Below are 11,317 nucleotides of genomic sequence, written 5' to 3'. Positions count from 1 at the left end.
CTGCCAGGCGCCCGGCTGCGCGGCGCACGCCTCGGCCGGCCACTCGCTGCGCGCCAGCGTCCTGCGCAACCGCAGCGTACTGCTGCAGTGGCGCCTGGCGCCGGCCGAGGCGCGCCGCGTGCGCGCCTTAGCGCTCAAACTGCTCGTGGCGCGGCGCCTACACGCGTTTCCCGTGCGAGCGCGTGCTGCTCGGCGCCTCCTGCCGCGACTACCTGCTGCCAGACGTGCACGACGGCGTGCGCTGCCGCCTGTGCCTGCGGCCGCTGCCCCTGTGCGCCGAGCCCGCCCAGTGTGTGGAGTTCGCTGCCGAGTCCCCGGCAGGCGGGAGATCGTGGTGGCCATGACGGCGGTGGGCGGCTCCATCTGCGTCATGCTGGTGGTCATCTGCCTGCTCATGGCGTACATCACCGAGAACCTCATGCACCAGGCTTTCGGGCGCCCTGGCCTGCGCAGGCAGCCTTGAAGCACTAGGCGGCCGGCCGGGCCCCACCGGGGCTCTGCCTGCCCGAGATTGGCTCCCGCTCCCCACTCCTCGCGCCTGCTCCCTCCTTAGGTTCTCCACGCAGGGCCTGCTGGAGACCGGTAGGGCCCCGGCCTGCCAGGGTCTTGGAGTCATTGCAGGACCTTCCTAGCCCGGCATCCGCCTCCCAGACTCCAACTCTGGACTGACCCTTGGGCCTGCGCGGGGGTGCCAGCCTCGTCCGGGGCTCTCCCTGCTTTCCAGAGGCCTTTATAGGGGCCGTCAGGACATACAGCCCCGTCTAGCAAGAGCCATTGGCATCCCCGGGTCATCACCCTGCGCCTGCAGCCTGTGCCGAGTTGGAAAAAACAGGCTGTCGTCATTGCTTGGTCACTGTGTGCTTTGCCGACTTGGGGAGGCCCTTGGAGCCTGTCCTCTCCCCACCTCGCCCCAGTGGGCTTAGATTAGCGTCGTGCCTTAGTGTCTTGGGCCCACTGTGGGAGCCAGCCACCTGTCCTGTGCCGTACAAGGGGGTCTGTGGCCCTGGCACTGGCTGGCTTGTGTGTGCTTCCGGCCAGAGCCTCCTGGGAACCCTCCCCCCCTTCAAGCTCTGCAGGAGCCTCAAGTGTGGGTAAGCAGTGTCCGGTGTTGTTTCCCTACCTGGCCCTCTGACAGGCTGGGAGCCATGATGTAGCACACCAGGTGGACCCAGCCTCTGATCTTCGTGTCCAGGGCCGAGTGTCCTCTGACCTTGGGGGAAGCTGGCAGTTCTCCAGGGCTGCCTCTCATTTTCTTTTGTGGGTGCTGCTTCTGATGAGGGCTTTCCATGGTGAGTGGGGGCAAGTGGCTGGGAAGAGAGGGCTCGTCTCAAACGACAGTGTTGTATCCAGAGAGCAGAACAATTGATGCTGGCCTCCTCGCCCAGCGTAACTGGCCACTGTGGTCTGGATCCACGCCTCAACCACAGCATGATGGACAGCACCGTCCCACCCGTTACTCGCACTGGCAGCCAAGAAAGAGCCTAGGATCTGGCTGGTGATGCTGCTACCCACTGGACTGAAGGCTGGCCCTGTCCCTTCCTGGGAAGACCCGAGCACCCTGGCCAAGGTTGCTTCCTGAGCCGGCCACCTGGCATCACCGGGAGGGGTAAGGTGTACTTGGCTCTCCTCGAGTCCCTGACTGTGACCACCCTGGACCTGGCACTTCTGGAGTCACTGTGGCTAACCCCTCCCCACCCTTCCCCCCGGTGACCATCAGCGACCCCAGGTCCTGGCTGGTGCCCCCACAGTGCCCGCTCCCTACCTCTCTGTCTTTGCTCGGCCTGCCCCTGGCATGGCGCTGGTCAGGCGTGAGCCTGGTGTTAATGTCTAAATGTCCATCATTTTAGACCAAAAAAAAAAAAGGGAGGGGGTAAATGACTTGTTGAAGGTTATTAAGCGGTAGGAGTGTGACTTAAACCAGGGCTATTTTACTCTTGAGAGTCCACGTTCCCCCTTTTTTTGTCCTAAGTGGTAAGTTTTAAATTGATCAAATAGCAAGTTGATTGTTTTATTTTATTTTCCAACTATAAAAGAAATATAGGTACAATGTAAAATATTCCAATGATGTTGGCTTCTCAGGAAGGATGAAGGGAGATTCTTGTGTTGAAGAACTCAGTGGACGGTGTGGGCAGAGCTCCTCACTGAGACACAGTATGTGAATGGACTGGCAAGGGCTGTCAGTGGGTGCTTGGGAAGGAGACATTCCAGGTCTCCAGCCTGAAAGAGAGGAGAAAAAGGATGTTTCACCTCACAGGCTATGCAGGAGAAAAAAAAAAAAATCCCTGGAAACATGAGGTATGAGAAAGCGATTCTGGATAACTGTCCCCCAGAATGTTCTTCAACTCCTGTTACGTATTAATTTATTAGCTAATGAAAAGCCAGGAACTTTAGTTTGAAGGTCCAGTTCTGCTGGCTGAAACTCAAAGAAAATTCCCCAAAGGAATTGGTTTTGTTAGTAGTATCCTTATGGTAGAAGTTTTTCTGAGATCTGGACATTCCCAGGAAAGGCCCACTAGACTGCATGCTGCCAGCCAGCCACGAGGCTCACTCTGTGAAGTTTCCTCAGACTGAGAAGGTCTTTTAAACTCAGGAATTACAACTTGCCAGAGTCTTGATATTGGTTGGATATAGGAGACACTGATTCTAACTAGTCCACGTTTAAGAATATGTATCAAAACCTAGTTGTAGAGGGACCTAGATGCTCATGTTTCCCACATCTAGCAGAACCTTCTGAAGGTGGTATCCTAGACACCCAAGTGCTAATTTTGTAGCCCTTGGAAATTCTAGAATCAGAAAAAGGGTCAAGGATATAATGGCAAAAGCCTGGCAGCCTGCTGTGTTCATCTTCACAGTAAAAAAAATACAATGGCTGCAGAGATTTGACAGACTTTACCTGGGGTCCCACCTGCCTGGAGTGGTCAAAACAGCGCCTTAGAGAATCATCATCGTTCTGCTTTTGCAGCTGAAATATGTCAGCTCCCAAGTGACAATTTTCCTCTTTGAACAGATCTTAAATCTAATCACTGTTCAGTCATACAAACCTAGAGTAAAACTATCACTTTCTTAGAATTTATTTTGCCTCAGCTCTATTGCTGGAGAGTTGAGATCACAGTTTATGTCTTTGAGAGCGACTTAGTTCAGAAGTTCTTGGGGAACATGATGTTATTTTCCTTGGAACTGCATCAGTAAGTTACTCAGCCTGGTGGCCTCGGAGACACAAGCTGCCCTCCAGCCCCCGCTGCGCCTGCACGGACTGACCGTACACACTTCATTCTGCTCATAGGGAAACAAGGGAACTCGTGGCCGTGACTGGGCCATGGTCAGTACACAGCCGTTCAGTGAAAGACAGGTGACTAGAAGCAGCACTTCCGAAGCCAGTTCTTAGACCAGGACCTTTCCTACTTCGCTCTATTACCAATCTCAGGTGGTATGATTTTCAACAGTGAAATTGGCTGGTGCACAATAGGTTTCTAGACAGAAATAGTTCCTTTTTTTTCCTATTGCTCTTTAAGTCAAGTGGTAAAGACAGCCCACCTCAGGCAGGTGGAAGAGACCTCTGCCCTTCCCCCATGCGGGTGTACTTCTCAACTGTGACCTCATCACTGACATCATATCCCTTAAGGCTGGCCCTGGCGAAGGACAGCCAACACCTCTATGGGAGCCAGGTGACCTCGAGGCTACATTAGGAAGCGGAGTCCGGAGGTCGTGGGTGAGTGGACCTCCCTCAACACCTGCTGGTCCCTGCACCCAGGTGTGCTTTCTGCAGCACCTGGGCTTCTACGGGCCCTCGGGTGGTCCTGCATTCTGCGCTTGAGGAGTATGGCTCGGGCTAGGGAAGAAGCAGGGGACAGCAGGCTGGTGTCTGGTAGGGAGCCGTCATCATGCATCATCAGAGTGTCTGTCAAGACCCCACAGGACTGCCAGGAATTTATGCTGGCGGAAAATAGCAGCGTCCACCACTTTAAGAAACAGATCTCCAAACGCCTTCACTGTGACACCAACCGTTTGGTGCTCATCTTCACTGGAAAGATCCTCCGGGATCAAGACATCCTGAGCCAGCGTGGCATCCTTGATGGCACTACGGTCCACTTGGTGGTGAGGACCCGTCTGAAAGGAACTCTGCCTGGTCCCGGAACCCTGTCAGGCCGCACTGGCCACTGCACGCATCTTTCTGAACCCTCCACCTCGGAGAGTGCCGGGATGCTGGCCAGGCTGGGCCGGCTGGCCCGGAGCTCACCTGATCTGGCTGACTTTCTCGGCCAGCTGGCTCAACTCCTAGTGGCCGCACCTGAGTCAGTGGTGCAGCTCTTGGAGAGCCCTGCGGTTCAAGGCCTGGCAAATGAGAAACCAGCCGATGCCAGCCACGCTCCCGAATCCTCAAGGCTAGTACAGAAACCTGAGTCAGCTCTTAAGGCTCTGGAAACCTTGCAGAACCCGGCCCGGCAACAGGAGCTCCTGCAGGCCGATAAGCGGGAGCTGGAGGCATTGAAGGCAGTGCCAGGTGGTGACAATGCTGTGCGTCCAGTCTGCTCTGATATCCAGCAGCTCTTGCTCTTCACTCCGGCCCCGCTGGGTGCCTCCAAAGGCCACAACCCAGGTTCAGAGCTTTGCAAAGAGGAGGCCAGCCCTCACGTCAACACTGACCCTACCGCCATCCCCACAGCCTTGGCACCAGCCAGGCCATTGGTGCAGAAGGTCAGGGCAGGAGAAGTTACCCAGGCCAGGTGTGTGGCCTCCAATCAGGCCAATCCAGGATATGGGACTGGCATGCCAGATGTAAACTCAGGCCAGGATCTCCTCTCCCAGGAGAGCCAGCAGCCTGCAGGGAGAGTCACTGTAGCCAGTCAGCTGAGACCCTCGCCCTCTGCCTTGCGTAGGGCATCGCACGTCCTGCAACAGAATCCAACTCGGCTACACCAGCTGGCAACCGGAAGCCCCCTGCGACATCGTATGCCGCTACTTCCCATCCTGAGCAACCCACGAGCCCTGCAGGCATTGATACAGATAGAAAAGGGCCTGCAGATACTGTCCAAGGAGGTGCCTGGGCTGGGACCTTGTTTATGGGGTCCAGGTAGGCCACATGGGATTAGAGAACCCCCGGAAACCAGGGGTGGAGGGCAGGGTCAGAGAGCAGACTCTGTGCAGCCCACCTTGGCTGTTCTTCAGCTTCTCCATGCACTGGCCAATGCCTGCTCCCAGCCCACACAATCCTCGTCATCCTCATCCCTCCTCACTGAAGGCTGCTACCAGCAAGACCTGGAGCATCTGAAGGTTATGGGGTTTGCTAACTGTAATGCCAATCTGCAGGCCCTTGTGGCCACGGGAGGAGACATTCACGCTGCCATTGAGAGGCTGCTGGGGGTACCAGAGGCCCGGGCCCCTCCAGCTGATGCCCACAGCGCACCACCTCATGGAGAGGGAGGGAGAGGAAGGGGAGGGGAGGGGAAGTAGCATATTTTGAATTCCTCTTACTCAGATCACATGCACACTTGAACAGCCCCCTCCCTCACTGCCCAAGCCTGTTCTATATTAAAAAGATTGCTTGGATCTCATGTGTGATGTCCATTTGGGGGTAGGTGGGTGAAGAGAATGTTGTTTGGGGGGAGAGATTGATCACATTATGGGGTCTTGGAGCTGGGCTGCTCCTATCTTCAGAGCGTTTTCCAAATTTGAACGTGATGTGGGGATGTCCTGAGTGTTTTCAGCAACCTGGTTCCCCACCAACATTGTCATCATCGTCACAAGCCACCTCCGTTCCAACTCCAGAGCGACTCTGAAGGAATCCTGGCTTTTGTTCCCCCAGGAAGCCACTCTCTCTTTCACCAAGTATCTCTGTCTTCAGGCCCAGTCTCTCCATATTACAGAAAGTCTGTCCAACCTCCCTCAGCTTGGGCTCTTTCTCTCCTACCTGCCTGTGTCAGGATCCTGCTCTGTGAGGTGAACCCCCACCACTTCTGAAGCCCCATCCTCTCCTCCTGGGCACGTTTTTTCCCTTTACACTGTAAAATGCTTGACTTTGCTGCCCTATCAGCCACCGAACTTCTCTCTCCTTTCATCTCAGAATTTCTGCAAAGTGGCCATGTCTCTCCATCTTCTGCAGGCAGGCAGTTACCCCCAGGATGGTGGAGAACCTTTCTCAGAACTTTCTCATTCCTCATCTTCCCATTTTTTTGTTTTAGTTTTTTCTTTTGTACAGAATCTGATATACTGACCCCTCTTTCTTTAAGCTGCTTTATTTAATCTATTTTCTTACCCATTTTTTTGGGTTTTGTTGTTGTTGTTGTTGTTTCTGTAGAGTGGTGCTTCCTGAGAGTAAGCTACACTGATTCTTTCTTTATTCATCTTGCAGGGAGTTCGGCCATGTTCTTGGCTGTGGCTCTTACTTCTGTGTTCGTAGTTCCCTCATCTCTGAGTCTATTTATACTTTCCGAGGCCTAGCAGCCTTCTTTTGGGTGTCACAGAGAAACCTCTGGCTCAGCACAGCCAGACATAGCTCAGCCTCTTTCCCTGGGCCCCATTCCTACTCTACATTCTGGGGTCCCTGTGTCTTAGTGAAAGTCCCCATTTCATTCCTAATCCACCCATTCTCTTCTTCTTTTTTTTTTTTTTAAAGATTTTATTTATTTATTTGACAGAGAGAGAGACAGCTAGCGAGAGAGGGAACACAGGCAAGGGAAGTGGGAGAGGAAGAAGCAGGCTCATAGCAGAGGACTGATGTGGGGCTCGAACCCATAACGCCGGGATCACGCCCTGAGCCGAAGGCAGGCGCTTAACCGCTGTGCCACCCAGGCGCCCCACACCCATTCTCTTCTGTAAACTCTGATCAGTCAATGCGGTGATTCACGTGCACACTTGAACAGCCCCCTCCCTCACTGCCCAAGCCTGTTCTACGTTTAAAAAATTGCTTGGGGGGCGCCCGGGTGGCACAGCGGTTAAGCGTCTGCCTTCGGCTCAGGGCATGATCCCGGCGTTATGGGATCGAGCCCCACATCAGGCTCCTCCACTATGAGCCTGCTTCTTCCTCTCCCACTCCCCCTGCTTGTGTTCCCTCTCTCGCTGGCTGTCTCTATCTCTGTCAAATAAATAAATAAAATCTTTAAAAAAATTGCTTGGATCTCATGTGTGATGTCAATTTGGGGGTAGGCGGGTGAAGAGAATGTTGTTTGGGGGAAAGAATGATCACATTATGGGGTCTTGGAGCTGGGCTACACCTATCCTCATACCCCTGAGATTACTCAGAGTGTTTTCCAAATTTGAATGTGAGGTGGGGATGTCCTTGATGTGTGCTCCAGAGGACCAGAGGCCGTATGACCCATACAGCAGGATACCGCCTAATGAAAGAGAGGTGGGAAGCATATTGGAGGCGTTAGTTTTGGGAAACCAAGGACTGTAGATTCAGAGCCAGCTGACCCTGGGCTGAAAAACAACTGAATCTCATGCTTCCTGGGGCTGGGGAGGGTGGACATCTCAGAGCTACACACCGTGACTTAATCGTTTTGTGACACTACAGGAACCTAGATACCTGAAGATTGTGGCAGTCAGGGACTGTGCGAAAAATACCTTTGGGACCGCATGACCCGTCAACGATCCCAATACACAGTTTACTCTTCACTTCCCTGTGGTGCCAGGATGTTGGTCTGAATTTCTGAGACGAGTGATGCTCATTGAGTCCCAGGGAAGAGAGGGAGTCTGGGGGTGAAGTGGGAGTGATGGGCAGGGCAGTCTCCTGGGCTCCTAGAAGCATGCTTTCTCCTTTATCACGTGGGCTCCAATAGCCAGACACCTGAGTGAGATGGGAGGTCTTGGCAATAATGTTAATGGTTTTCCTGGGGACTGGATCCTGTTACCTCCAGTCTTCTAGAAGGCCTACCGGCTTCTACACCTCACCCTCCCCTTCTAGGAACTATTGCATCTTAGCCTCAGGATGATAAAAGAGCCCAAACCAGAACTTTAGGGACTGGAGCTTGGCATCAGGGCTGCAGAATCCTCCATCTGTCTGTTATTTGTGGTATATGAAACTTGGAGTTTGGTCAATAAGGGGAAACCATGGGGAAGAACTGCCCTGTGCTGTATCCACAGGGTGTCAGTCCGGAGTATAGGCTGCAGCTGGACCCCTATCCCATGGCATCAGCAGCTGTGTGATCCTGCATCCCTCCTCTTCTAGTCCCTGCTCCACCCCTTTGACCTTCTTCCTTGGAGCTCCTCTGAGGCCACAGACCTAGCCGGAAGAGGAGAAGAAGAGCCCAAGAGTTGTGATGAACGGTTGATGAATTTGTGGGTGAGATAAGGGAGGACTAGGCAGCAAACTATGGGGCTTGTGGCCTAATATCAGACACATCATTTTCTCACTTGTGAACCTGACTTTCCTTACCAGTCTATCAAGTCCCTTATAGCTCTATGGTCTTGCAAAACTAGCCCACAGATGCGTGCATTGTATGTATTACTATGGGAGTCCAGAGTCCTGAATCCTGGCCCTGCATTTGATACTAACTGCCTGGGTTCCTGACCCCCACTCTCTCCCAGGAAAAATGTGAGTTTCATGGCAGGTATAGTGTGAATGGTGACCAGTTGCCTTTTGAGGGGGACCTTTTGATCAAATGAAGCCAGCATGTTAGGGGGAGCAGGCATAAGACCCGCAAAGAAGCATTTCAAGAGCAGAACAGCAGTTCCCTTGCCCTTCTCCACCTTCAGCTTCTTTTTATGTATTTTTCTCTATTCCTGAAGTCATTACATTGCTGGGTCTCTTTACCATTTACTACCTCAAGGGACAAAGGGTCTTCACTTTTGTTGCTGCGTGTTCGCGTAGGTTGGCATCCTCACACGTACCGCATTCTGGATAATGTTTGAGATAATGGCCCATATAGGTGCATAACCTAGGAAGATTAGCCTCTCTGAAACACAGGCTCTTAATTTAAATTGCAGATAACAATCACATTTTGAATTATGGGGAGCAGTAACTGGGGACTTATTTGTGTATTTTAGAACTGAGGTTACTAGGACAAAAGAGGGCTATTGAAAAAAGCAATTTGGATTTTGAGCAGGCCTCCCTGAATCCTGAATGAGGGATAATTTAATGGCTAAAAGGAAAGGGACTTCCAAATGGAAGACCAGAGGAGGGATGGGAGAAAATACAGTTTTAATGAGCACCAGTTATATACCAAGCCCAATCTAAATATTTTAGAAATGTTGTATAACATACTTATCATAATAACCCTGTAAAGTAATGTAATGAAAAACAGTCCTAAATAAGTTATGAGTTGGTTAATAATTTTCAGAGTTTACATAACGTCCTCATATTTATTTATTGATCATTTTACATGTAGTCATTATCTTGAGTTTTCTACATTCATTACCTTACTTATTCCTAGAGACAGCATTAAGAGTTAGATATTTAAAAAAAAAAAGAGTCAGATATTAACATGATCCATTTGACAGTTGGCTAAACTGAGATGTTGGAAGATTGAGCAACATGCTCAAGGCTATCAAACTAGTAAGCAGATGAAACAGGACTCCAACCCAGCTACCCTAACTTGAGACTTTGTGCTCTCCGTTGTTACCCAAAGCATTGGAAATCAGATGAAATTTACCTCAAATGTTCTTTTTTTTTTTTTTTTTTTTTTTTTTTTTTTTTTGGACTCACAAAAGAATATTCCCACTATGAAGCCCAGGCTCATTTAAGAAGAGGAATTGACTTGATCTTTAGTAAGTCACAGAAACATTTGAAAAAAGAAAAACATGTTAGGTGCATTCTACACTGACATACCAGACTACTGAGATTTCTCCAAGGCGTCCTTATTCCTAATTGTAAAATATTCCTAAGAGTAAAAATACTATTGTCTTTCTGAGCTCTTCAGAGTTACTCTGGAAGGTTCGGGATTATGATGCATTCAATATGATTTTTTTTTAAAGATTTGATTTATTTATTTGACAGAGATAGAGACAGCCAGCGAGAGAGGGAACACAAGCAGGGGGAGTGGGAGAGGAAGAAGCAGGCCCACAGCAGAGAAGCCTGATGTGGGGCTCGATCCCATAACGCCGGATCACGCCCTGAGCCGAAGGCAGAGGCTTAACCGCTGTGCCACCCAGGCGCCCCTCAATATGATTTTTGATACCTCCAATTCATCTGAACTTCTCTTTCCTTCCAGTGCCTCCTCTCCTGTAAGACATTTCTGTTATATCAGAGGTCTCCATCCATGTAAATGCATCTAGACAGCTACCGTACCTTTATTTTCCTTGTCTCCAAACTGTGCTCAAGTTTCACGTTAAAATTTTCCCCAACTGAAGCACTCTCAAAAGTCGACTCCAAATCTCCTTGTTCCTGGCCCCATAGATGACTGGATTGAGCACAGGAGGCACCAGCACATAGAGGTTTGCCAGAAAGATGTGCACATTCTTGGGGACTCGGTGCTGCCCAAAGCGGTGGGTGAGGAAGGAGAAGAAGGCAGGAATGTAAAAGACCAGGATGACCCCGAGGTGGGAGCCACAGGTACTCAGAGCCTTGTGCCTGGCATCTTGAGATGGCAGATGGCGGGTGGGAGACAGCATGGAGGATAATGCCATAGGAAATGGCAATGAGGATGCAATCCAGACCCACGGCCAGCAGAGCCACAGTCAGCCCATAGACAATATTGACCGTGATGTTGGCACAGGCCAGGCGAGCGATGCCCATGTGTTCACAGTATGTGTGTGCCATGACATGGTGACCACAGTAAGGCAGTCGCCGCAGCAAGAAGATGAATGGGGAGACAATGGCCACACTACGGGAGATCCCAACAAGGCTAATAGTGCCTATGACAGTATGGTTGAGAATGATTGTATATCTCAGTGGGTTGCAGATAGCCACATAGCGATCAAAGGCCATGGCAAGAAGAACCGAGGACTCCAGGGCATAGATAGAATGGACACAAAACATCTGTGCCAGGCATCCAGCAAAGGAAATCTCACCAGCATGGAACCACAAAATGGCCAGCATTTTGGGCACAGTGGTGGAGCTGAGAGCCAGGTCAGTGAGTGAGAGAAGGCACAGGAAAAGGTACATGGGAGCATGAAGAGCCCTGTCTGTCACAATGACCAGGATGAGGGCAGCATTCCCAGCCAGAGCTACCAGATACATGGCACAGAAGGGGATGGCAATCCAGGCGTGGGCCCACTCCAGCCCTGGGATCCCCATCAGGAACAGAGTGGCTGGGAGGCTGTCATCACTGAGGTTGGAAGCTGACATTCTGCATAGAAATAAAGGGCTCAGGCACTTTTCCAATGAAGACATACAAATGGCTAACAGACACATGAAAAAATGTTCAAAATCGTTAGCCATCAG

General features: G+C 51.3%; 3 protein-coding genes and 1 pseudogene across 3 annotated transcripts in view; 2 read left to right on the top strand and 2 right to left on the bottom strand.

Annotated features, from left to right (window-relative positions):
* Position 1: 1 nt before the first annotated feature.
* LOC105240629 (fibronectin type III domain-containing protein 10) lies at positions 2-514 on the top strand (the record flags this gene model as incomplete). Its single annotated transcript, XM_034667613.1, is given in 3 exon segments — positions 2-136; positions 138-318; positions 321-514. Coding segments are annotated over 3 exon segments (459 nt in total), but the record flags the coding sequence as incomplete, so codon positions are not given.
* A 3,075-nt stretch (positions 515-3,589) lies between these two features.
* LOC100478509 (ubiquilin-3) lies at positions 3,590-5,496 on the top strand. Its single transcript, XM_019806772.2, has one exon. The coding sequence runs from the start codon at positions 3,820-3,822 to the stop codon at positions 5,449-5,451; it is 1,632 nt and encodes a 543-aa protein (XP_019662331.2). The 5' UTR covers positions 3,590-3,819; the 3' UTR covers positions 5,452-5,496.
* A 4,761-nt stretch (positions 5,497-10,257) lies between these two features.
* Positions 10,258-11,221, bottom strand: LOC100478761 (annotated as a pseudogene).
* Positions 11,222-11,241: 20 nt separating this feature from the next.
* LOC100470206 (olfactory receptor 52D1) overlaps positions 11,242-11,317 on the bottom strand; it is a 1,110-nt gene continuing 1,034 nt past the window's right edge. The window contains exon 2 of the mRNA XM_034667612.1: positions 11,242-11,248. Coding sequence (XP_034523503.1) covers positions 11,242-11,248 — 7 coding nt within the window. The remainder of the gene's footprint in view (positions 11,249-11,317) is intronic.

This window comes from Ailuropoda melanoleuca, chromosome 8 (assembly GCF_002007445.2).
Source record: "Ailuropoda melanoleuca isolate Jingjing chromosome 8, ASM200744v2, whole genome shotgun sequence".
NCBI lineage: Eukaryota > Metazoa > Chordata > Mammalia > Carnivora > Ursidae > Ailuropoda > Ailuropoda melanoleuca.
The sequence above is the reverse complement of the archived record's forward strand: the minus strand, read 5'-3'. Positions and strand labels throughout refer to the sequence as shown.

Coding starts and splice junctions, on each gene's coding strand:
- LOC100478509 (XM_019806772.2), top strand. CDS start 3,820: ATGGCTCGGGCTAGGGAAGAAGCAGGGGACAGCAGGCTGGTGTCTGGT.